General features: G+C 38.8%; 5 protein-coding genes and 1 pseudogene across 5 annotated transcripts; 4 read left to right on the top strand and 2 right to left on the bottom strand.

The window, feature by feature from the left end:
• Positions 1-136: 136 nt before the first annotated feature.
• On the top strand, positions 137-1,891 carry LOC104753990 (uncharacterized). The gene has a single exon (XM_087488069.1). It carries the CDS (start codon positions 269-271, stop codon positions 1,778-1,780), a length of 1,512 nt encoding a protein of 503 aa, XP_087344195.1. The 5' UTR covers positions 137-268; the 3' UTR covers positions 1,781-1,891.
• Positions 1,892-1,972: 81 nt separating this feature from the next.
• On the top strand, positions 1,973-2,467 carry LOC147949098 (uncharacterized). Its single transcript, XM_087470017.1, has one exon. It carries the CDS (start codon positions 1,973-1,975, stop codon positions 2,465-2,467), a length of 495 nt encoding a protein of 164 aa, XP_087326143.1.
• A 69-nt stretch (positions 2,468-2,536) lies between these two features.
• On the top strand, positions 2,537-2,953 carry LOC147949097 (uncharacterized). Its single transcript, XM_087470012.1, has one exon. The coding sequence runs from the start codon at positions 2,537-2,539 to the stop codon at positions 2,951-2,953; it is 417 nt and encodes a 138-aa protein (XP_087326138.1).
• Positions 2,954-6,893: 3,940 nt separating this feature from the next.
• LOC147949096 (uncharacterized) lies at positions 6,894-7,544 on the bottom strand. The gene is made up of 3 exons (XM_087470007.1): positions 7,520-7,544; positions 7,301-7,426; positions 6,894-7,186 (listed from the first exon to the last, which is right to left on the bottom strand). Exons 1-3 carry the CDS (start codon positions 7,542-7,544, stop codon positions 6,894-6,896), a joined length of 444 nt encoding a protein of 147 aa, XP_087326133.1.
• A 3,921-nt stretch (positions 7,545-11,465) lies between these two features.
• LOC104729431 (transcription factor MYB41-like) lies at positions 11,466-13,199 on the top strand. The gene is made up of 3 exons (XM_010448370.2): positions 11,466-11,680; positions 11,863-11,992; positions 12,335-13,199. The coding sequence occupies exons 1-3, from the start codon at positions 11,548-11,550 to the stop codon at positions 13,029-13,031; spliced, it is 960 nt and encodes a 319-aa protein (XP_010446672.2). The 5' UTR covers positions 11,466-11,547; the 3' UTR covers positions 13,032-13,199.
• Positions 13,200-16,197: 2,998 nt separating this feature from the next.
• LOC147949095 (uncharacterized) lies at positions 16,198-21,190 on the bottom strand (annotated as a pseudogene).
• Between the last annotated feature and the right edge of the window lie 1,434 nt (positions 21,191-22,624).

Raw genomic sequence — 22,624 nt, 5'->3', positions numbered from 1 at the left:
TAAAAAGGGAGCGATATCAACACAATACGACATAAAATCGAGAGCAGAACAAGAGACCAAAAACACAGCCACACGACTCAATTCCAAAGCATTGCTAGGGTTCCTAAATTGACTCGTTGTGCCTTAAACTTTTGTATTTGAGCTCGATATTTGATCAATAAAAACGACTATTCAACATCTATTTCTCGTTTCCGTAGTCTCTAAACGAATCGATTATTTTTGTCCAAACAATTGGCGCTAGAAGGAGGGGCAGAGTAAACTACGTGAGATGACAGGAAACGGAAGTGATACGACTAATGTCGAAGCGACTGTCGCCGATCAACTGGAAGCTCTGACTGCCAGGATGAACGAGACGGTGCAGAAGCTGACGCAGATGGAGGCCGATAACGCCAGACTACGGGAGGAGAACGCTTCGCTGATGACAGCAGGGAGAGTTTTTACCGAAGCAAGCTCTAGGTTTCGCGGCGTGAATCGGATGCAAGACTTTAACTCAATGCCTAGAACCAATAATCAAACACCCACAACGGATGATGCTCGGCTGGAGACTCCTCGTCAGGATGTGAACAGCGGAGGAAACCTTGACACAAGGCAGGCACGTGAAAGCCTTACCCGAGAAGACAACTTGGATCAACAAGGAGTTGTCAACACACCAGGCATAACAGGAATCGAACATGAGCCATATACCAAGTCATCTGAAGCCGCTTACTTGGAAGCTTTGATCACAAAACGACTGGGTGCAGTAGAAGCTATGATTCAACGACTACCGGGAGTGGCTCCACCGATTCGGAAAAGCAACTTGCACTCTTATGCTGATACACCGTTCTCTGATGAAATCGCACTCATTGAGATGCCGAGAAAATTTATGCTACCAACAATGAAGAAGTATGATGGAACATCCTACCCGGATGACCACATAGCTCAATACAAACAACGAATGTTCACGACGGCTATCCAGAAAGAGTGTAGGGAGGCGACTATGTGCAAGGGTTTTGGCTCAAGTCTCACGGGAGCTGCGCTTCAGTGGTTTACCAACTTGCCAAACGGCTCAATAAATTCGTTTGCATCATTGACAGATGTTTTTGTTGAACAATTCGCAAGCAGCAGGAACCTCGAAAAAATAGCAGATGATCTGTATGAGGTGCGACAGAAGAGAGATGAGTCATTACGTGCCTATGTGGGACGATTGAACAAGGAGAAAGTGTCAATACCGAGTTGCAACATATCTACTGCCATATCGGCGTTCAAAAGAGGTTTACTCCCAGATGGCGACTTATACAAAGAGCTAACCAAATACCAATGTAGGACGATGGAGGATGTACTCTCACGTGCATGGGCTCAGATTAAATGGGAAGAAGACTCGGCTTATCACCAACGACGTTCGCCACGGTCTGATTCCCGCGTTGTGAGAAACAAAAAGTCAAGTAGGGATGACAAGCCTTACCAAAGACCTAAGGACGAGAACGGTAAGAGTGGAAGAAGGAACACGCATCGACTATTGAGCGGAGCAGACGACGTGAAACCAAGGTCATCAACATGGCCAGATATCAGTAACCTTTCAATTTCACATGCACACTTGGTCGGTGTATTGAAGGAGATGGGTGAAAACGTGAGATGGCCTCCAAAGATGAAGGCACCTGACAACAAGCGTAACACCTTAAAGTGGTGTGAATTCCACAATGATCACGGCCACATAACAGAAGATTGCATCTCATTGAGGATGGAAGTGAATGAGCTGTTGAAAAAAGGATACTTGAGAGAATACATGTCTGACAAAACCTGAAATCGATTGGATGGTGAAAGCAACAAACAAGTCGCAATTGCCAACGGTCCGGTTTCACCTCCAAAACATGATCGAGTTATCAATGTTATCTCTGGAGGATCGGAAATAAGTGGGATAACTCATTCAGCTGCAAAAAGAAACACCAGAGCTGTCAAAAACTCTCAAAGCAAAGGGCAAGCTACGCAAGGCGACATGCCAGAGTGCACAATAACTTTTGCAATGAGTGAGAGCAGCGTATCAACCCCGCATCACGATGCGTTAGTCATACAATTGACAGTGGCTAATTGCTTAGTGAAGAGGATATTAATCGACAACGGAAGCTCAACCAACATCATTTATATGCAAGCATATAAAGAGTTGGGTCTCGACGAAAAAGGATTGACACGAAAATCTATCCCATTAGTTGGATTCAGTGGCGAGGTCAAGCAGAGTGTTGGTGAAGTGACACTTCCAGTGTATGCTGAGGGAGTTAACAAACACACGAAGTTTTTAGTAGTGGATTGTGCTTCGGCTTACAATGCCATTATGGGGCGCCTTTGGATTCACGACATGGGTGCTGTCCCATCGACTCTACACCAGATTATCAAATTTCCCACCCCATGGGGAGTGAAAGAGATAGCAGGGGAACAAGAGAGTTCACAATTGTGTTATCAGACTACCTTAAAGGGTAAAGGTCAACAATTATAGCAATTACAGAATCCACCGCTGGCGCCTCATGAGAAAGAACCAGAAGTGGAACCGCAGAAGTCTCCTGTCATGACAGTCGGTGAAACGTCGAATTGGATGAATCCAATCCTCAACTATCTTCGAGATGGCGTGCTGTCAATGCATCGTGCTGAATGCAGAAAGATTAAGCAGCAACCTGCACGATTTATTCTCCACGGGGGACAACTATACTGTAGGTCATTTTCTGGGCCTTACTTAAAGTATATTACGGCGGTTGAAGCTCAAACAGTTTTGGCAGAATTGCACTTAGGAGAATGTGGAAACCACTCAGGCTCTCGAAGTCTTGTGTTAAGAGCCAAAAGAGCTGGATATTACTGGACTACGATGAACGAGGATGCTGTACGACTCGTTCGCCACTGTGACAAATATCAAAGATTTGCTAATATGTCAAAACTACCACCAGAAAACTTGCAAACGATCAGTTCACCATGGCCATTCATGAAGTAGGGCATGGATATAATAGGGAAATTGCCAACGGCACCCGCTCAAAAAGTATTTTTATTGGCAGTGACTGACTACTTCACAAAGTGGATAGAAGCAGATTCGTTTAGCCAAGTCAGAGAGCAAGAAGTCAGCAGTTTTATATGGAAGAATGTTATATGCAAATTCGGGGTGCCCCATGGAATTGTCACTGACAACGGACCCCAATTTACATGTAACAAATTTAAGAACTTCTGCGATGATTGGGGAATAAAACTAAGCTTCGCAACCCCAAGGCATCCGCAATCCAATGGTCAAGCCGAATCTTCAAACAAAATAATTGTGAAGAAACGGTTAGAAAAGGCTAAAGGGAATTGGGTAGAAGAGCTTCCAGGCGTATTGTGGGCTTACCGTACTACTACTAAGTCATCAACTGGTGAAACACCGTTTTCACTTGTGTATGGGATGGAAGCGGTCATTCCGTGTGAAGTAGGCGTGAAAACGGCACGTACCGAGCACCCTAACTTGCAGGAAAATGAAGAATTGATGAGTCTCGAACTCGATCTATTAGACGAGAAACGAGAAGCAGCAAAAATCCAAAACTGGTGTTATCAACAGGAAGTGGCTAGGAGCTACAACAAAAATGTCAGAACACGAACATTCGAGACAGGAGATTGGGTCTTAAGACGTACCTTTCAAAATACGATGGAACAAGGAGCTGGAAAACTCAGTCCCACTTGGGAAGGCCCTTACAGAATTGTCGAAGTGCGTGGCTCAGGAGCATACAAGTTGCAAAATAATGAAGGAAAAACCCTTCCCAACAGCTGGAATGCCTTACATCTGAAGAAATACTACTTTTAGTGAATTTGGTTCTTGGTTTTAAATTATTTATTTTTGGTGTTTTTGAGTTTTCCAAAGGTTAACACTACATGTCTCAAGTTATAGACAATGGTTTTAATAAAACTGAGTTATGGTCTATGTGACCTGCTTTTCAACACATTGCGCATTGAAGTCATTGACACATGAACACATGAACAATAGGCTCTCTGCAGAAACTGGGTAATCACCTGAAACGGGACAGCAAAACTTGACAGCAAAACTGGGTAATCACCTAATGGTCGGGTCAAAACTTAGCAAACTTGACAGCAAAACACTTGCTAACAATAAATGAGCTATGAGACGCTTGAATTGGGGCACGAACCTGGATTATGTCACGAGCACGGCATTAATGATTTGGTTATGACAAAATAGTCAATGTGTAGCCAATTCAAGGAATTGGTTAGGAACCACATTGTCATTTAAAAGCCAATGTAAAGGCAATGTGTAGCCAATTCAAGAAATTGGCTAAGAACCACATTGTCATTTAAAGGCCAATGTTAAGTCAATGTGTAGCCAATTCAAGAAATTGGCTAGGAACCACATTGTCATTTAAAAGCCAATGTAAAGGCAATGTGTAGCCAATTCAAGAAATTGGCTAGGAACCACATTGTCGTTTAAAAGCCAATGTAAAGGCAATGTGTAGCCAATTCAAGAAATTAGCTAGGAACCACATTGTCGTTTAAAAGCCAATGTAAAGGCAATGTCTAGCCAATTAAAGAAATTGGCTAGGAACCACATTGTCGTTTAAAAGCCAATGTAAAGGCAATTTGTAGCCAATTAAAGAAATTGGCTAGGAACTACATTGTTATTTAAAAGCCAATGTAAAGGCAATGTGTAGCCAATTCAAAAAATTGGCTAGGAACCACATTGTCGTTTAAAAGCCAATGTAAAGGCAATGTGTAGCCAATTAAAGAAATTGGCTAGGAACCACATTGTCATTTAAAAGCCAATGTAAAGGTAATGTGTAGCCAATTCAAGAAATTGGCTAGGAACCACATTGTCGTTTAAAAGCCAATGTAAATGCAATGTGTAGCCAATTCAAGAAATTGGCTAGGAACCACATTGTCATTTAAAAGGCAATGTGCAGCCAATTCAAGAAATTGGCTAGGAACCACATTGTCATTTAAAAGCCAATGTAAAGGCAATGTGTAGCCAATTCAAGAAATTGGCTAGGAACCAATTGTCATTTTAAAGCCAATGTAAAGGCAATGTATAGCCAATTCAGAAAATTGGCTAGGAACAACATTATCATTTAAAAGCCAATGTTAAGGCAATGTGTAGCCAATTCAAGAAATTTGCTAGGAACCACATTGTCATTTAAAAGCCAATATAAAGGCAATGTATAGCCAATTCAAGAAATTGGTTAGGAACCACATTGTCTATTTAAAAATCAATGTAAAGGCAATGTGTAGCCAATTAAAGAAATTGGCTAGGAACCACATTGTCGTTTAAAAGCCAATGTAAAGGCAATGTGTAGCCAATTAAAGAAATTGGCTAGGAACCACATTGTCATTTAAAAGCCAATGTAAAGGCAATGTGTAGCCAATTCAAGAAATTGGCTAGGAACCACATTGTCGTTTAAAAGCCAATGTAAAGGCAATGTGTAGCCAATTCAAGAAATTGGCTAGGAACCACATTGTCGTTTAAAAGCCAATGTAAAGGCAATGTGTAGCCAATTAAAGAAATTGGCTAGGAACCATATTGTCATTTTCAAGCCAATGTAAAGGCAATGTATAGCCAATTCGGAAAATTGGCTAGGAACTACATTGTCATTTAAAAGCCAATGTTAAGGCAATGTGTAGCCAATTCAAGAAATTTGCTAGGAACCACATTGTCATTTAAAAGCCAATATAAAAGCAATGTATAGCCAATTCAAGAAATTGGTTAGGAACCACATTGTCTATTTAAAAGTCAATGTGGAGCCAATTCAAAAAATTGGTTAGGGACCACATTGTTTACAGCCAATTCAATAAAGTGGGTTTGGCCAAATGACGGAACAGACCAACACAGAGTCAACCACGCATCCAATTCTAAGGATTGGAGCCAATATGAATTCAAGTTGCAGCCGATTCAAGTAACTTGGTTACAAAAACTTTATCGTTTCAAAGTCGGTGTGAAGCCAATTCACCGGATTGGCTAACACGAAACCGGCAATATCAAACCAATGTGGAACGAATGCATATCCCATTTAATAGATTGGTTATGGCAACATTGCCATGGAAAAACTAGTATAGAACCCGTACGTAGCCATATCAAAGCATCGACTTTGAGGAAAAAAAATGTTATGTCTAATCACTACGGTGTCATTGCTTAACATTACAAATGGCAAAGTCAAGTCGAATTGATACAATGGCAGAACTGCAGCTAAAGGGATTACATAGGCGTCCAACAATGAGATCACTACAACGACCTAAGTAAGACAATGTTCTACTAGAACTAGAAGACAAGAGCTAAATAAGTCATAACGAGGGAAGAAAATAGTTGGTCATGGAGCAATGGGTTCTATGTCAACCTGGCTTTTAACTCCAATCTGAGCAAGGGAATCCCCAAAAGTAGGTGGAGTCATCCCTTTAAACAGTGCCTGACTCCACATCACGGTTTGGTACTGCATATCCACTTCACCTAGATCCCATTTCTTATGCTCCCCCAGCAGGCATTCACGCAATGCCTCCCATCGAGCTATGATGGTTGCCCCATTCAAGTAGAAATACAACTCATACTTTAGGACCTCAATTCGTTTCTTGAGAGAGACAATCTCATCTTGAAGCACTTCCTTCTCACCAAATGATCTCTCATTGTCGGCTTTAAGGTCAGTTATGGCCTGGTCACGTTCAACCAATTTGGCTTCCAAAGTTGCGATGTCACGGTTCTTGAAGGCAATGGTCTCGTGAGCCGAAGCAGTTTTTGATTTCTCATTGCTCAAATCACGCCTCAGACTTGGCTTGATTTGATGCTCAGATGAAAGCTTCTTCTCAGCAAGGTGCAACGATGACATCGTCTACAAAAAATGAGAACACCAAAACGTTAAGAAGAGAAGGAAAGAGAGTCAAAATGTGAGTTCCAATGTCATAATTTGACTAGCTAATAGCTAAAGTACCTTGAGAAGGTCAAAGAAAGCTTCATCAACAGTGGAGGCAATCCCAGCGGTGGCCAACGATTCAAAGTCATGGGCGAGAATCTTGGACTTCAGCTCTTCGGCAACCAATGAAGCATCAGGGTTGATCAATGACCCGTTAGAAGGAGGTACAACCGCAACAACAGAGTTAGTTGGTGCTTGAAGTGAAGAACATAGATTGGCTCCCGCTAATTTCCCTGAAGCTGTCTTGAAACGTGCAAAGGCAGTCGATGTGTGAATTGGCTGGCCATTCGACATGTCAAACCCTGCAAGCATATGAAGAAATCAGAATAAAGTTAGTAGGGAAAAAGATACATCAGCGACTTTCATAACGAAAAGGTGAAACTCAACAATGGATCAAATGGAACAGGCTATCTAACCCCAGATAGTAGTGTTCTCTAAAGCAAACTTGCTAGTGAGGAACTCTACGGTGCGATAAGATGGCTGGCGACTCAACACCTTGAAAGCACCAGCTCTACCTACGGGATCGGGTTTGGTCCTGACGTCTACACACATGCAAGGCAAGCGTAAAATACGAGTTAGTCTCACATGAATTCAGATGGTCACACGACGCATAACCTTTCCCACCTGCAACAAACCAATTGGTTGGAAAACCCGGTTCATGTCCCACTTTCATGAAGACATATCTCTCTCGCCATCTCGTTTCAAGCGTTCTTTTAACACCGGAATCAAGTTCAATAGCTAAGGTACGTAGTTCAATTGGTCATATATGAAACTTTATTAACTATGCCTTGTTAAAATAATACCCTTCGACTACACTACTCTCTAAATTCTTACTAAGAAAATAGAGAGTGGGGGCAAACTGTTGGGCATAATTTTAATCATGTAAATTATAATAGATAAATTCTATTATAATTATGATATATTATATGAATAATGGAGAATTATGCATTCTCTAGAATATTCAGTCAATACTGGCCGTAACGGTAAACGTTGAGTCAACATGGGCCGTAACTGTAAGCAATGAGTCAATACGGGCCGAAACGGGATATGGCTACCAATATCATTAAGAGGATATTCGAGTCTATCTCTTGAAGAGAATATTCAAAACGACCTTATCTCATATAGAGGCGGTGACTCAAGCCCAAATCCCATGAGGATTAGGGTAAAGAGACTTCTCTATAAAAAGGGAGCGATATCAACACAATACGACATGAAATCGAGAGCAGAACAAGAGACCAAAAACACAGCCACACGACTCAATTCCAAAGCATTGCTAGGGTTCTTAAATTAACTCGTTGTGCCTTAAACTCTTGTATTTGAGCTTGATATTTGATCAATAAAAACGACTATTCAACATCTATTTCTTGTTTCCATAGTCTCTAAACGAATCGATTATTTTTGCCCAAAAATTGACAATAGTTAATTTTTAAGTTTTGTAGGGACGATAATAATTGAAACATAGTGAAAGTTATTGGAACGTGTCCTACTCGTACAACATTATCCACGCAGCACAACTGAATTAATTCATAGAAAGAAACATGTCAACGGACCTTTTTCTTCTGTCTCTAAAATATTTGATTACAAAAAAAAAGTTAGGGGAAAAAAAAATTACTAACTTAATGTTAGTTACATTGAACCATTAACTAGAGATACTCGATTAAAACTCTATCCACTATACAAAGAGTTTTTATCTAACTAATCTAAAAATATTATGCATAATTTTTACAAAAGGAAAATCATACATAATTTTATATAAAGCCCATGCGACGAGTCCCCGACGACTACTACAAATGTCTCGCAACTAGATTCAAATTAAAATAATATAAATAACTGTTTCAATATGGATATGGTGTCTCTAGATGCAAATTAAATCATTTATATTTTTTTTTTATTGTAGTTTTTTCTTTAAGTCCGTGGGACGACGTCTTACAACCGTCAAACCGTATATATAATGAAGATGACTGGTTCGACTTGGAAGGCGCTATAGTCCTGTAGCCTTTTTTTTAGCTCAGATTTTCAAATTTATGAGGTTAACAGAAATAATTGTTAATGAAACAAAAGTACAGTGAAAATCAAACTTACCAATTCAGCAGAGTTCTTAAAGGCTACTCCTTAATCATAATTTTTAACAAATCCTAACTTTAGTTAAAGATAATCTAAAAGAATATGATATCTGAATATGAGAAAAATCCAAGAGAGAATTATTTAATTAGTTTTACTTGCTACCACATTTGTACGTGTTCAATGCCTCGTGGATATATTTTACACCATGAAACGTTAGGTCTGGTTTCTTTTTTATTTATTTATTTTGTTTTGCCAAATTTCTAAGTCTTTTTCCTCTCTTTTTCTATTTTTATTTACGTCAGTTTTGTGTGTGTGTGTGTGTGTGTGTTTTTATTAGTTTTTAATAGTATAAAATAAATTGGAAAGATAAATAAGCAAGGTTTTTTCGATCATTAATTTCAATTCATGTCTTTATCTTTTTTCATATTTATATATATATATACTGTATATAAATATTTCATGTATTTATCTTTATGGTCGGCATACATGCGAAAACTAAAAATTAAAAATTAAAATGCATAATAATATTACATAAAATATACACTCGAAGTAGATATGCAACTTTTTGCTACTTAAAGTATAGCAAAATGAGAGGGACTGTTATATATAACATTAACTATTTGAGTAGTTCTTTATTTTTTCAATCAGTACGGTTCGTCCGATCGGATCATATATCAGTTGTAGTGTTTGAGCATATTCTAGAACAAACTTAAATGTCGTTTTGAACATTTATTATTAATAAAATCGAGAAAGAAGGACGAGCAAGCAAATGATGTAACGAAGTTTGAAAATCTTGAACAACAATAGAAATTCATACGAAAGAAGAAGAAGAAACTTTAAACTTATAAAAACTAAAATGAAAGTGGTAGCTGGTTAACGAATTGACATGCGGAAGACTTACATAATTGATAGTTTATGTTATGAAAAGACTTGCATAATTGATAGTTGCAAATTATAAAGGAAAACTAATAAATTTGAAACGACGTACGTCCCAATTGTTGTGTTCGTCAAAATTTTCTATGACAGCGATTATATTTAATGTTCCTAAGAAGACAAATTATTGTGCTAATTAAATTTTAATATTGGGTTGTTGGGATTGTTGTAGATAGAACCAGGCAATAACATAATCTACCAATAATAATTTACAGCATTTCCTTTAATTTAGTACTTGACAATTAAATAATATTTGACCAGATTGTCTGGATTTTTTTTTTGTCGTCTTGGTAATTATCATTATTAATTTGTTTTTGATATCTTACATTTTTTATTGTTACAAATAGGATTATACATCGGAAAAAAAATTATTGATTATAAATCTTATGATAACAGATCAATATAGATTCCAAAAGATCTGAAATAGTAATAATTAAGTTTTACAATATCAAATCAAAATTCCTTAATCGACTTGTCAAATCATCCATTTCGGATTGAAACCGAAGTCTCTTGCAATTCAGTGACACCAGGCGGTATTTTGCACTCACTCACTTACAGACACATGTAAATTATATTTTATTGTTTGATCAATTACACATGTATTTTGACCATTGACATGCCTTGTTCTTTACGTATGTTGCACTGCTACAACGCTTTCTCGTTAATTTACCTAACTTAGTAAAAACAAAATACATGTCTACGGTTATCAGTTATTGACTTATTGTTGTTGTTACTTGTTATGTAATATAGAAACTCTGGTGTGATGCCCAACTCAAACTGAGAGTTTCAAGCACTTCGATCGGATTTCAAAATTCAAGCAGCACAATAATATAGCTTGCTTCTGAAAATTTATAACACTTGGATCCATTTGCATTTATTTAACTTAAGTATTTTACTCTATCAGAGTCATTCTTTACATACTTCATTGATTTTTTTTTCTATTTCTTTTTGGGCAAATCCTTTTCTGTTATCAAAATTTTACAAATAAACATATTCATTGAATGTAAACAGTAACCACGTGTTGGTCAAAAAAATTCTATATGTTTCGTCTGTCTATTTATGTATATGCATGTGTATATCAATTTATACTATTTACATACTAGTATTAAATTAATTGTATAGTGATGACTAATGAGTAAAACACTAAACATACACGCAACATAGCTATCTTGTCATCTTGAAAACAAACTTAGCTATCTTGAAAACTGTTTGATGATTTGAGACAAAAGGACCAAAACAAATGGAACCTTCCTCACAAATCTATATGACATATACGTCTTCATACACCACCCAGATTACGCCACGTGTTCTCATTCCATCGAAATTAATTAGTTTAGGGTTAATAGAGATGGGTTTAGTCTCATGCTCTTTGTTTGTTTAATAAGGACTTTAAAAATAGAAAGCAATTTTTACCAGCTTTTGTTTTGTCAACATAATAAGCTGTCGTTCCTTTTATTTTTTCTACGTATTTCATCAAGAAAAGACACGTATTTAGATAGATGATGGAAGGACGGTACCAAATCATCTTGACTTGACTTTGCATATTCCATATATATTATATATTTCTTTGTAAAAACCATAACTTCTTTGTAATCAAGTTCATAAAGTTATTAGCCTCTCTCTCTTTCTCTCTTTAGCTCTCTCACACATAACATTTGGAAAAAAGATGGGAAAATCTTCAAGCTCGGAGGAAAGTGAAGTGAAGAAAGGGCCATGGACTCCAGAGGAAGACGAGAAGCTCGTCGGCTATATTCAAATGCACGGTCCCGGAAAATGGCGAACCCTTCCCAGGAACGCTGGTAAATTTCTACCCCACCAAGCAAACAATAGCTAAATTTGCGATTTGTATTTACGTTTACGTTTAAAGTTTAAGAACAATGATTAGCATGTTATATCATCTAAATGTCAACATTAGTGTTTAATTACAATTAAAACGTAAAATTTATGGTACTTATCATATATGCATGTGAATCTTGAAAAGGGTTAAGAAGATGCGGGAAGAGTTGTAGATTGCGATGGACGAATTATCTAAGGCCCGATATCAAGAGGGGAGAGTTCTCTCTTCAAGAGGAAGAAACCATTATTCAACTCCATCGTCTTCTTGGAAACAAGTTAGTCTATCTTAATTCAATTTTCCTTTTCTTTTCTTCATTTTAGTGTATAAATGTTAATATGTATGATTAAATTAAGTGAAATGACCTAGTTTTCCACTACTTACACCTACTTCATTTGGACTTCCATGTCTTTACAATTGTGTTATAATATTACTTGCATATACTTATTTAATTGTACTAAAAGACAATATCATAAACACTATATCAAGGTCAACTGTCTAAAGCTAAGCTTGCAATCTTCAACTCTTTACGCAGCTAGTATCTTAGCAAGTCAAAACTAATTATACTTCTCTTTTTGATATCAACTGAAATCTAACTCAGTTTCTTTCTCTTCTATAGATGGTCCGCCATTGCTATTCACTTGCCGGGAAGAACAGATAACGAAATAAAGAACTATTGGAACACACATATAAAAAAGAAACTCTTACGAATGGGGATTGATCCGGTGACTCATTGTCCCCGAATCAATCTTCACCAGCTCTCTTCATTTCTCACCTCATCACTGTTCAAATCTATGTCACAACCGATGAATAATCCATTTGACCTCACTACTTCAAATATTAATCCCGATATCTTGAATCACCTCAACAACGTGCAGACCGAATCATACCAACATCACCAACCAAACCAACAGCTTCAAACCGACCTAAACACTGACCAAACCACTTTCACTGGTTTGCTCAACTCATCAACACCACCGGTTCAATGGCAAAACAATGGAGAATACTTGGGAGACTATCTCAGTTATACCGGTTCAGGTGATCCATCTAGTAACCAAGTCCCTCAAATCGGAAACCACTCAGCGGCCGCATTTGTATCCGACCAAATTAACGACGGTGAGACTTTTAAGGACAGATGGAAGTTTAGTTCATCAATGCTTCTGGGAACTTCGTCGAGCAGCTCGACACCATTGAATTCGTCTTCGACTTTTCATGTCAATGGTGGAAGCGAAGATGATAGAGAGAGTTACGGTAGCGACATGTTGATGTTTCATCAGCATCATGATCATAATAATAATGCCTTGAATCTATCATAGTGTTTTATTTCTTGATCTTATTTGGATTATTTTTATTTTTGTGGGGTTTGTAATTGTGTTACATATACTTTTGTACTTTTAAGAGATTAGTCTATTATTATTGTGATGTTAATTCTTTTTTCCTTCTACTTTTTGAATACGAAGAACTTTCAATTTGTTTACATAAAAGGTCTTTAGAATTAAGGTGGCTGATAAGTCTGTGAAGTGTTTCACGTACTTAATATTTTAGTAGCTAGCCAGTGTACAACTTATTTTGGCTTTGTTTGTGCATTCTACTAGTTGTTTTTCTACAAGTTTCTATTTGTCTACTCTCAAAAATTCATAAGGATTTCGTTGGTTCATAATTTTTTTTTTGTCAACAGCTTTTATAAAAGTAACACTAAACGGTTAGCATGAGATTTTCGTGCCAAAGAATCCCATTGAACATTTGCACTTCAAAGAACTAGAGAAGAAAGAAAACAAAAATCAAACTCCTCTGTATCGCTCGCACTATCATCTAGGTAGATCATTGAGAAAGCCAATCATCCGAAAAGAAAAAACACATCTTCACAAAGTCTGAGCAATCTAGTGACATCAATAATATAGCTCCAATCATTCATCATATAGCCTATAGATTTTTATTAAATCCAATAAATAATAACAATAAATCATTCCACATTAAATTTAAAATGTGTATGGGTAAAACATGTTAATTCAAAATCAGTCATAATTTATTTATAAATTTATATGGGATCTATCAATCAATAAAGAATTAAAACGTAACCCCTAAATATAGAAATTTGTTACATATTATATTATTTTAGAGCTTATTGTGTCATTTATCTTTGCTTTGTTGTGCATTTTCTTATACTATTTTTTTCTCTCAACGTCGAAGACCTTTCCATTTGTTTCGTCTCAAAAGGTCATAAAATGGTTGACAAGTGCGTAAGTGGATTACATACATACTTAAGTGTTGATTGGCTCTCCCGCTACCTCCCACAAACGCTGCGTTTGCGGGTAGTAGCGGTTGCTAGCGATTGGTACCAATCACACAAACTGCTCCCAATCGCTCCCAACCGCTTCAAATCACTGAATTCTAAAAGCTGCTTCCCGCAAGCATTTGTGGTTGCGGGCGTTTGCGTTAGGAATTTTTTTTTTTTTTTTGAAAAAACTTGAAACAAATCAATGATAATGAAATACTTTTTTATATATCTTTTACCTATCTATTTTATTCATTAAAGATAGGAGAAAATGAAGTACGGATACGATTGAGAATATTAAAAAATAAACAATTGGAAGAAAATAAGATTTCAATTAACAATAACCCATAAAACTTGATGTAAATTTAATGGCACATCGCACATAAGTTCAGAAAAATCTAAATAAATATAACATTTCATCAGAAATTTAAGAAAATAAGATTATTTGTGCAAAATATAAAAACAAATCACGAGTGACTCTTCTCAACTCTCGTTTGATCATTACTACCGATGCAAATATTGCCCTACAGAACTTATTGAGTGTGTGAGATTTAAGAAAGAAAATCTATATGTTTAGTCATTTATCAAATTACTTGATTAAAGTTTTGGTAAAAAGCCAAATGCATAAAGTAATAATTATTTCACTATGAAATTTATTTGTTTTTCAAATAATTATTTTAGTATTTTTTAATAAATTTTGATTATAAATCAAGTTTAATAAATTTTTTGATATTTTAAAACATTTATATAATTATAAATCACATTTATTATGTTTCAACCGCTATTGCACCCGCTGGTCAACCAGTCGTAAACCTCCCGCAAACGCACCAATTTTAAACAGCTAAACCAATCGTTCAAAACGCTTAATAACGCTTGAAACCGCAATCGTCTGCTTCCACAATCACCCGCAACCGCAACTGCAGCATTTGAATCAATCAGGCTCTTAGTATTTTAAAAGCTAAGTACTGTACCCTTTATCTTGGCTTTCTTGTGTCTACTTAATTGTTGTTTTAAAATCGAAGAACTTTTAATTAGTTCTAAAAGGTCTTCTTCTTGTACGTACTTCCCTATACTTGTACTATCTTGAATTTTGATGATTAAGAACACATTGGTGGAGTATGACATAATAGTGATTGAATTTAATTGGTCATATAGACTCATAGAAATTTTGTTTTTAATTTCAACATAAAAGAAAAAGCAATCGTCGACTTGTATTCCCTTATGTTTTAGTTTGAAATAAGCAAAAAGCATTGAATAATACGACACCTAAAAGGTAGATTTAAATAATTATTCACTAGAAGAAAAGGTGTATGAGATTCATACACTAACTAGTGGATACATCATACATATATATAGTCAAGGTTGTTCAAGACACCAAACTAAATTTATAAAACTGTTCATACAGTGAGATGAGATATATAGTCAATCTTTGCTTTATTTATTTTTTTTTTTGATCTAATTTTTTTTCCTGAACTAAAAACGCTTTTTCAATTAAAATTAGGATTGTTTGTACAAAAGGAGAGCATCCTTTGCCTATTGATCGGCTTGATGATTCTATAAACAAGGGATGAAATTAAAGGAGCAGAAAAAATTGAGAAGATAGTGAGAGAGAGTCCCATGAAGTTCCTTCTGTTGGAGTTTCTGATTAAGGGCTTGGACCAGCATGAGCGAGTCGGAAGCGAAAGAGATTGAGCATTCTACCATTCTTTGGCTATTACCAAGGCAAGAAGCAAAGTTTCCTCCGCAGGGATCCTTTTTTTGCTGAAAAGGATTGAGCATTCTACCATTCTTTGGCTATTACCAAGGCAAGAAGCAAAGTTTCCTCCGCAGGGATCCTTTTTTTGCTGAAAAGGATTGAGCATTCTACCATTCTTTGGCTATTACCAAGGCAAGAAGCAAAGTTTCCTCCGCAGGGATCCTTTTTTTGCTGAAAAGGATTGAGCATTCTACCATTCTTTGGCTATTACCAAGGCAAGAAGCAAAGTTTCCTCCGCAGGGATCCTTTTTTTGCTGAAAACTAGTTGATTCCGCGAAGTCCAGATCATCTAAAGGAGCCAAGGGGAGATTGGTCCAGCTCCTATATCCGTTGGAGGTAAGCAGATGAGTCTATTTGCCTTTTCGATTCCCTCCTTTGTTGAGGTTATACTGTCCAGTTGTAATGGGGATTTTACTGGGAGAAGGGACCAGATTCGCCGTGCAAAACCACATTATAAGAAAAGGTGGAGGGTCGTTTCCTCTTCATCACAGTGTGGGCATTTAGCTGAGTCACTGATTGTCCGATGTAGGAGGTTTGAACCTACCGGGAGGGCATTCTGTACAACTTTCCATAAGAGCAATTTGGTTTTTGGGGATGACTTAAGGGACCAAATGTTGCTTTGCCAGTTAAACGGATCTACGCTACTATCACAATCTCGGTTAGCCTCTGGAGGGTCGTCATCAGATTTTGTAGACTCAAAGTAGCCAGATTTGGCAGTGTAGATTCCATCTGTGGTAGGTAACCATGCCCAAACATCCTCTGCTCCTCTTTGGCTTGGTTTTAGTAGTAGTATTTCCTTCTCATAAGATGGTAGGATGTGTCTGATAAGATCCAGGTTCCATTCTCTGGTATTTGGTAGGAAGAGATCTGCAACTTTGAGGTGTTGTGACGCTTCAGTTGGGGGTCCTATAGGCGCTAAAGGAGTGGAGGTAGACAGCCAAGGGGTTCTCCATACTGGGATAGAGGCACCCGAACCTACTAGCATTTCCAAGTTGGATTTTAGTAGATCATTACCCATACAGATGCTCCGCCACCCATGGGAGGCTGAGGATGGGATTCTGCACTCCAATAACGGTATGTGTTTGTAATATTTCCCCAGGTGGACTTTAGCTAGGAGGGTATTCGGTTTTGTTAGTAATCTCCAACTAAGCTTAGCCAGTAGAGCCTTGTTAAAATGTTTGATATCTTTGATCCCCAAGCCTCCAAATTTTGTTGGTTTTGTGATTTTTCTCCAAGCGACCCAAGACATTTTTTTCTTTTCAGTCTTTGTATCCCACCAAAACCTTGTTAGAGTTGACTGTATACGTTTGCAGAGTGATCCAGGTAGGTGGAAACACGACATGGTATACGTTGGCATAGACGAAAGCACCGATTTTAGCATTGTAAGCTTATCAGCCGTGGAGAGAAATCTTGACGACCAACTTAGAGCTTTCTGCTTGATACGGTCAACGATAGAGGTAAATAAATCCTTTTTCTTTGTACCAAAATGTTCAGATAGCTTGAGGTATTTACCTTTTCCTCCCTCCTTTTGGATTGCAAGTATCTCTTTAGCTAGTTCTTTCATGGGGACTGGGGTTTTTGCAGAGAAAGTGATAGAGGGTTTTGCCTGGTTAATTTTCTGTCCTGATGCTGCCTCGTACTTATGCAAGATGCTCTTTAGTTTGCTACAACTCCGTTTATCAGCTCGGATGAAAGACATGGTGTCATCCACGAAGAGGAGATGATTGACTCGGGAACTTCCTTTTGCGACCTTAATACCGATAAGGTTGCCTTCTCTGTGCTTTCAGACACAGTCCCGACAGCACTTCACTGCATATGATGAAAAGGTAAGGGGAGAGGGGATCGCCTTGCCGTATCCCTCGTTGCGGGGTTACCAAACCTTTTGCTTGGTCATTAATCAGGTAAGAGTACGAGACCGTGGTTACGCACTGCATAATCCAGCGGATCCAGGTTTGATGGAATCCCAATCTTTCAAGTGTTGACTTTATAAAATCCCATTCAAGCCTATCATAGGCTTTACTCATGTCTGTTTTAACAGCCATAAAGCATCTTTTCTCAGCTCTTGATGTCTTTAAATAGTGAAGAGCTTCATGTGTGATGAGTACATTGACTGACATAGCTCTTTGGGGGACAAATGTAGATTGGTTTTCAGATATACATGCATGTAACACTGGTTGGAGTCTCTTTGCTAGGAGTTTTGCAATGATTTTGTAGTAAATAGAGCAGAGAGCAATAGGTCTGTAGTCAGAGACCTTCTGGGCTGTTGTTGTTTTAGGGATGATTCTGACATGAGTGTGATTTATTTTATGTGGCAGGGTACCTGAGATGAAGAAGGTTTGCACCTCCGCAATGATAGCATCTCCTACCGTGTCCCAGTTTGTTTGGAAGAAGCTGGCTGAGAAACCGTCGGGGCCTGGGGCTTTGTCTGCATGGATTGCAAAGCAAGTTTGCTTGATTTCGGAGGGTGATGGCATAGCTATAAGTATCGAGTTCATCTCTGGTGTAACACATTGTGAGAGTGCTTCCTGGACCACATTATTTCTCTCTCTTTCATGAGTGGTAAAGATATCTTGGTAATAATCAGATATAATATTGATGATCTCATTTTCCTCATACACTTTAATCCCTGAGGGCGATTCTAAGACCGAGATATTATTAATGGCTCTTCGATTTTTTGTTGCAGCATGAAAGTATCTGTGTTTTTGTCTCCAAGGGTAAGCCACAATTGCCTGCTACGTTGTTTCCAAAACTCCTCCTCTTGTTTATAGGCCAAGAGAAGCTGTTGATTCAGATTATCAATGGTGGTTTGACTTACGTCATCATCACACATTGCTTCTTCGAGTTATTCGCTAATAGAAAGGATTTCCTTTTTACTATTTAGCAGTTGTTCCTTACTCCATTTTATGATGGCCACCCGGCAAGAGTGTAGGCGTTGATCAATTGGGGCTACCGGGTTCAGATTCCAGGCCTTTAGGACAAGATTTCCAACCTCTGGGTTATCTCTGAAACGCCTGTCATAACGAAACAAGCTCTTATGGTGTTTTTTGACAGGGTCGAAGGAGGTTACAAGTGGACGGTGATCTGAACCCTCGAAGCGAAGGTATTCACTTCTACCCGAAGGGTAAGCCAGGATCCAGTCACTGTTAGGCATGGATCTGTCGAGTCTTCCTCTAACCACATGTGAGTGTCGTTTTCTCCTCCAGGATAGGAAGTTTCTAGAGTGTTTCAGGTCATAGAGGTCACACGACGACATAAAGGATCTAAGGTCAGTATATGAGCCTTCAGATCTCTCTGGTCCTCCTACCTTTTCATCACTGCATATTATATCATTAAAATTGTCGGTGACAAACCAGGGATCCGACCTTTAGTTCTGATATTTTTTTTTTAGCGGTCTGGCTCTCCATACAGGAAAGTAGCAAGGTAGCATCGACCTTTAGTTCTGATATTTATATCAATGAAGTGTTGGTTCGAAGAGAGTATTTCAACTTCCAGGTTAGATTTCCAGAAAAGGGCGAGTCCACCTCCAGCTGGAGAGTGTGGGGGAACCAAGTGGTGATTTGGGTAATCAAGCCAGTGAAGTGTTTGGTGGACTGATTCATGTGAGTTCTTAGTCTCCATCAAGAAGAGGACATCAGGGAAGATCTTTTTCTTGATCTCCCTCAATCTCTGAACTGTTATGGGGTTCCCCAGCCCACAACAGTTCCAGCTCACCACTCTTAAGGAAGAGGGGTTGGCGGTTTCTCAAAATCCGCCTTTCTTTTCTTGCTTGCAGGGATCAAAGAGATTTTAGGTGCCGGTGGGGTTGTGTCTAGCCGCTGGTACGATTGAGTATCACTTGGTTCCTTGCTTTGGTCTAGGTCCCGATTTGGAGGGAGAATCTCTTGGTCCCGGGGATTAGGGTTCGAGGATGGTTTTGTGCTTTTCCTTTAACAAGGTCTTGAGGGGCCTAACCGTGTTGGTATATTGGAGGTAATTGTCTTCCTTGGGGAGTCTTGTGCGAAGTTACGTTTTTGCGTCTTCGCTCCTAAAAGTTTTTGGGTTGATTTAGCCGTTTGTTATTTTAGGGGAGGGCACCCACGTCCTCGTTGCAAAGAGACACCAGTAGCTTTGCTTGATACAGGAGGATCTTTTGGGGGCAAAGTCCGAAGAGCTTGGTTTCCCGTGTGATAACCCGTCCCGCGGACCCCACTAGCCTCACTGCTAGCCCACTAGCCTCACTGCTAGCCGCCTCAACGGACCCCAAGCTGCCCCTGCAGGGCATCGATCCTAACCAATCACTATGGATATCCTAATCCACCAGTAGGTTATTGGTGCGCCAGGCGTTCCTCGAACCCTGGTTCTCACCCTTTAACAACCTTCCCACAGGACAAGTTGCCACCAATTCCCTGCAGAGCCAGCTTGGGGTCTGTTGGACCAGCTAGTAGGCTAGTGGGGTCCGTGAGACAGGTTGTCACATCCCGGCATCTCTAAATTGACTTGTTTGTGTGTAGAGGAGGAGGCTAGGTTTGATGCAAGAATGGAATTGGCCGTAATCTCCATGAGATTCTCGGAGTCGCTTTGTATCACTCTCAAACGTCGGGCTGTACTCTCTACAGGATTAAGGCAGGAGATCTACTGAATGGTAACCTCCTGTAAGTCACTCATAACTTGTTCTCGAGACGGGAGATAATTTTCCACTGTTTGACATTCCAGGTTTTGTGATACAGGGTTTAGCGCTTGTGCTGGAGGAGGAGCTGGTGTCTGGGGGTCAGGACTTGAGATATTACGCTCCAAGGGAGGTCTCCTTGCTCTCGACGAGACGGATGGTTCACCTGGTACCTCATTTGAGGAGAATGCCTTTTCTCTCCACAGGGTTGTATGGGTTGGGGGTGAGGGTTGTGGTAGCTCCGTTGGTGGTGGTATGAGGAGACTTCTCTGCTATACAAAGATTTTGATCGATCTCTGTCGGAATAACCTGAGTAGCGTGCTCTTGAATTAGACGAGAGGCCTCTCTGATCAGAGTGGAGTCTCGGTCTGTAAGTCATATCTTCGTATGTCCTCTTCCTGGGTTGGAGACATTTGTCAGCTTGGTATCTTCTATCTGCTTGTTGGGAGAGTTCCCGCGGGGGTAGAAAGTTATCTTGAGGAGTGTAGTAGTTTCTTGATGTGGATGGTGGGACTGGTACTAAATTACCGTTATTAGGTTTAGGGGAGGGCTCCTTTCTTTGAGCTGGTAGACCTGGGCACATAGGTTTATCGTGGGTAAGACGGAGGCATTGTGTGCAGTGATTCTTGAGGTTTCTATATTCCAGGGAAATGAGTGCTTCACTGCCATCAGCAAACTCTAAAATGGTTTCCTTTGTAATTGGTTCCAGCCCATTAGTGAGTACTTGGACTTTTACAGAGGAGGAGGAAATTTCCCATTCCAAGATTTCACCTAAGGCTTCACCTATAGACATGACCATTTCTTTCTTCCAAAAATTTTTTGGTAAGCCCTGGATCTCTATCCAAAAGGGGATCTTTGAGGGGAAGGATTGAGAGATGACTAGCTCCCATTTTTGGATAATGACCATCCATTGATCGAAATAGTAAGGTCTGTTTGCTAAGACCCGGTTGATATCCTCTTCTGTTACAAACTTGAACTGAAACACTCATTGACCAAGGTGTGCACTTTCAGCTTTGCCTTGTAGATTCCAGCGGTTGAGTAGGAAAGGAAAGAGAGTCCTCATTCTTTGTCCCGCAGGGTTTGTTAGGCGGCCAAGGAGTGTGAGGGAATTCTCTTGGATTAGGTCAGTTGTATCAAGGTCGGGGGCTTTGATTCTCTTACAGGGAGGCGGGGAGAAACCTCGGATTGGTTCTTTCCCTTTTAGGTGATAAGGGATGCGATTTGCCATAGAGTCAGTGTTGAGCTAGAATAGTCACTTGGTGGCTTGGGTGTAGATAGAGCGGGAAAAGTTGATGAAGCAAAAAATGGTTGTTCTATAACAGTGATTTAAGAACCGTTTTTGGAATGAACAAGAGAGTAGCAATAACTCAAACAATTAAGAGGTCAAAGCCGCGGATTAATGGTCGGAATGAAGGATTGAGGGCTTCGGTTGAGGGAGATCTGGGCTGAGTTCGAAGGTCTGAAACAACAGGTCCATTCGGTCAGAGAATTGATCTACTGAATAATAGGATGCAGGATGTCCCTATTGGTGGAACATGGTAGTTGAGATCTGAATAATAGAAGTCTCCCTGCCTTCTCGATAAACGTGCCGAGAGAAATTTTCAAATTTTCTGCTCTAATTGTCGTTCTTTTGTCAAATTTATTCATGCACACTTTTTTGTGTTATATGTTAATGGCTTAATGCTAATACGATTATGCATTAAATTAGTCAACCTGATCGCTATTATCTTTTGTATAGTACAATATTCATTCTTATTTTAGGTAATAATAATTATCCTTTTATATTAATTATGGTAACTTCAATATTTATCAGTTACAAAAGCTATTACGAAGTCCACCGTTGTAGCAAGATGAAATGACGTAACAAAATTCATTTAATTTCATAACGGTGCTTGTAGCATATTAGAAGAAAAAAACTAAATATGCTACAAGTAGTCAAGCACCCCATGTTGATAGGCTACTGCAAATTTCCTTTTTCTCTTTTTTTTTTTTTGTCAACCATTGAACTACAATTGGCCGGCTTATTAGCCAAATTGCTATATTCGTAGGAGCCGAGACTCGATCTCGGATGTGATGGTACATTCTACAAATGGACGTACCTCCTGCCACTACACTAAAATCACTTTACTTCTTTTTCTTTTAGTCGTGAAAATTAGATAAAAACCAATATAATTGATAGGTACTAGTTAGGTTGGTGTTGAACGTCACATACATATAACATAAACTTAATTAA

This window comes from Camelina sativa, chromosome 2 (genome assembly GCF_030686135.1).
Source record: "Camelina sativa cultivar CO46 ecotype springtype chromosome 2, ASM3068613v1".
NCBI lineage: Eukaryota > Viridiplantae > Streptophyta > Magnoliopsida > Brassicales > Brassicaceae > Camelina > Camelina sativa.
Note: the sequence above shows the minus strand (reverse complement) of the source record. Positions and strands in the feature narration are given on the sequence as shown.

Excerpts from the sequence above, each read along its gene's own strand:
- LOC147949097 (XM_087470012.1), top strand. The coding sequence starts at position 2,537 with ATGACAGTCGGTGAAACGTCGAATTGGATGAATCCAATCCTCAACTAT.
- LOC104729431 (XM_010448370.2), top strand. The coding sequence starts at position 11,548 with ATGGGAAAATCTTCAAGCTCGGAGGAAAGTGAAGTGAAGAAAGGGCCA. Across the intron at positions 11,681-11,862 it reads AACCCTTCCCAGGAACGCTG|GGTTAAGAAGATGCGGGAAG; the intron begins GTAAATTTCTAC and ends AATCTTGAAAAG. Across the intron at positions 11,993-12,334 it reads CATCGTCTTCTTGGAAACAA|ATGGTCCGCCATTGCTATTC; the intron begins GTTAGTCTATCT and ends TCTCTTCTATAG.
- LOC147949098 (XM_087470017.1), top strand. The coding sequence starts at position 1,973 with ATGCCAGAGTGCACAATAACTTTTGCAATGAGTGAGAGCAGCGTATCA.
- LOC147949096 (XM_087470007.1), bottom strand. The coding sequence starts at position 7,544 with ATGAACCGGGTTTTCCAACCAATTG. Across the intron at positions 7,427-7,519 it reads CCGGGTTTTCCAACCAATTG|ACGTCAGGACCAAACCCGAT; the intron begins GTTTGTTGCAGG and ends GCATGTGTGTAG. Across the intron at positions 7,187-7,300 it reads AGAGAACACTACTATCTGGG|GGTTTGACATGTCGAATGGC; the intron begins GTTAGATAGCCT and ends ATATGCTTGCAG.
- LOC104753990 (XM_087488069.1), top strand. The coding sequence starts at position 269 with ATGACAGGAAACGGAAGTGATACGACTAATGTCGAAGCGACTGTCGCC.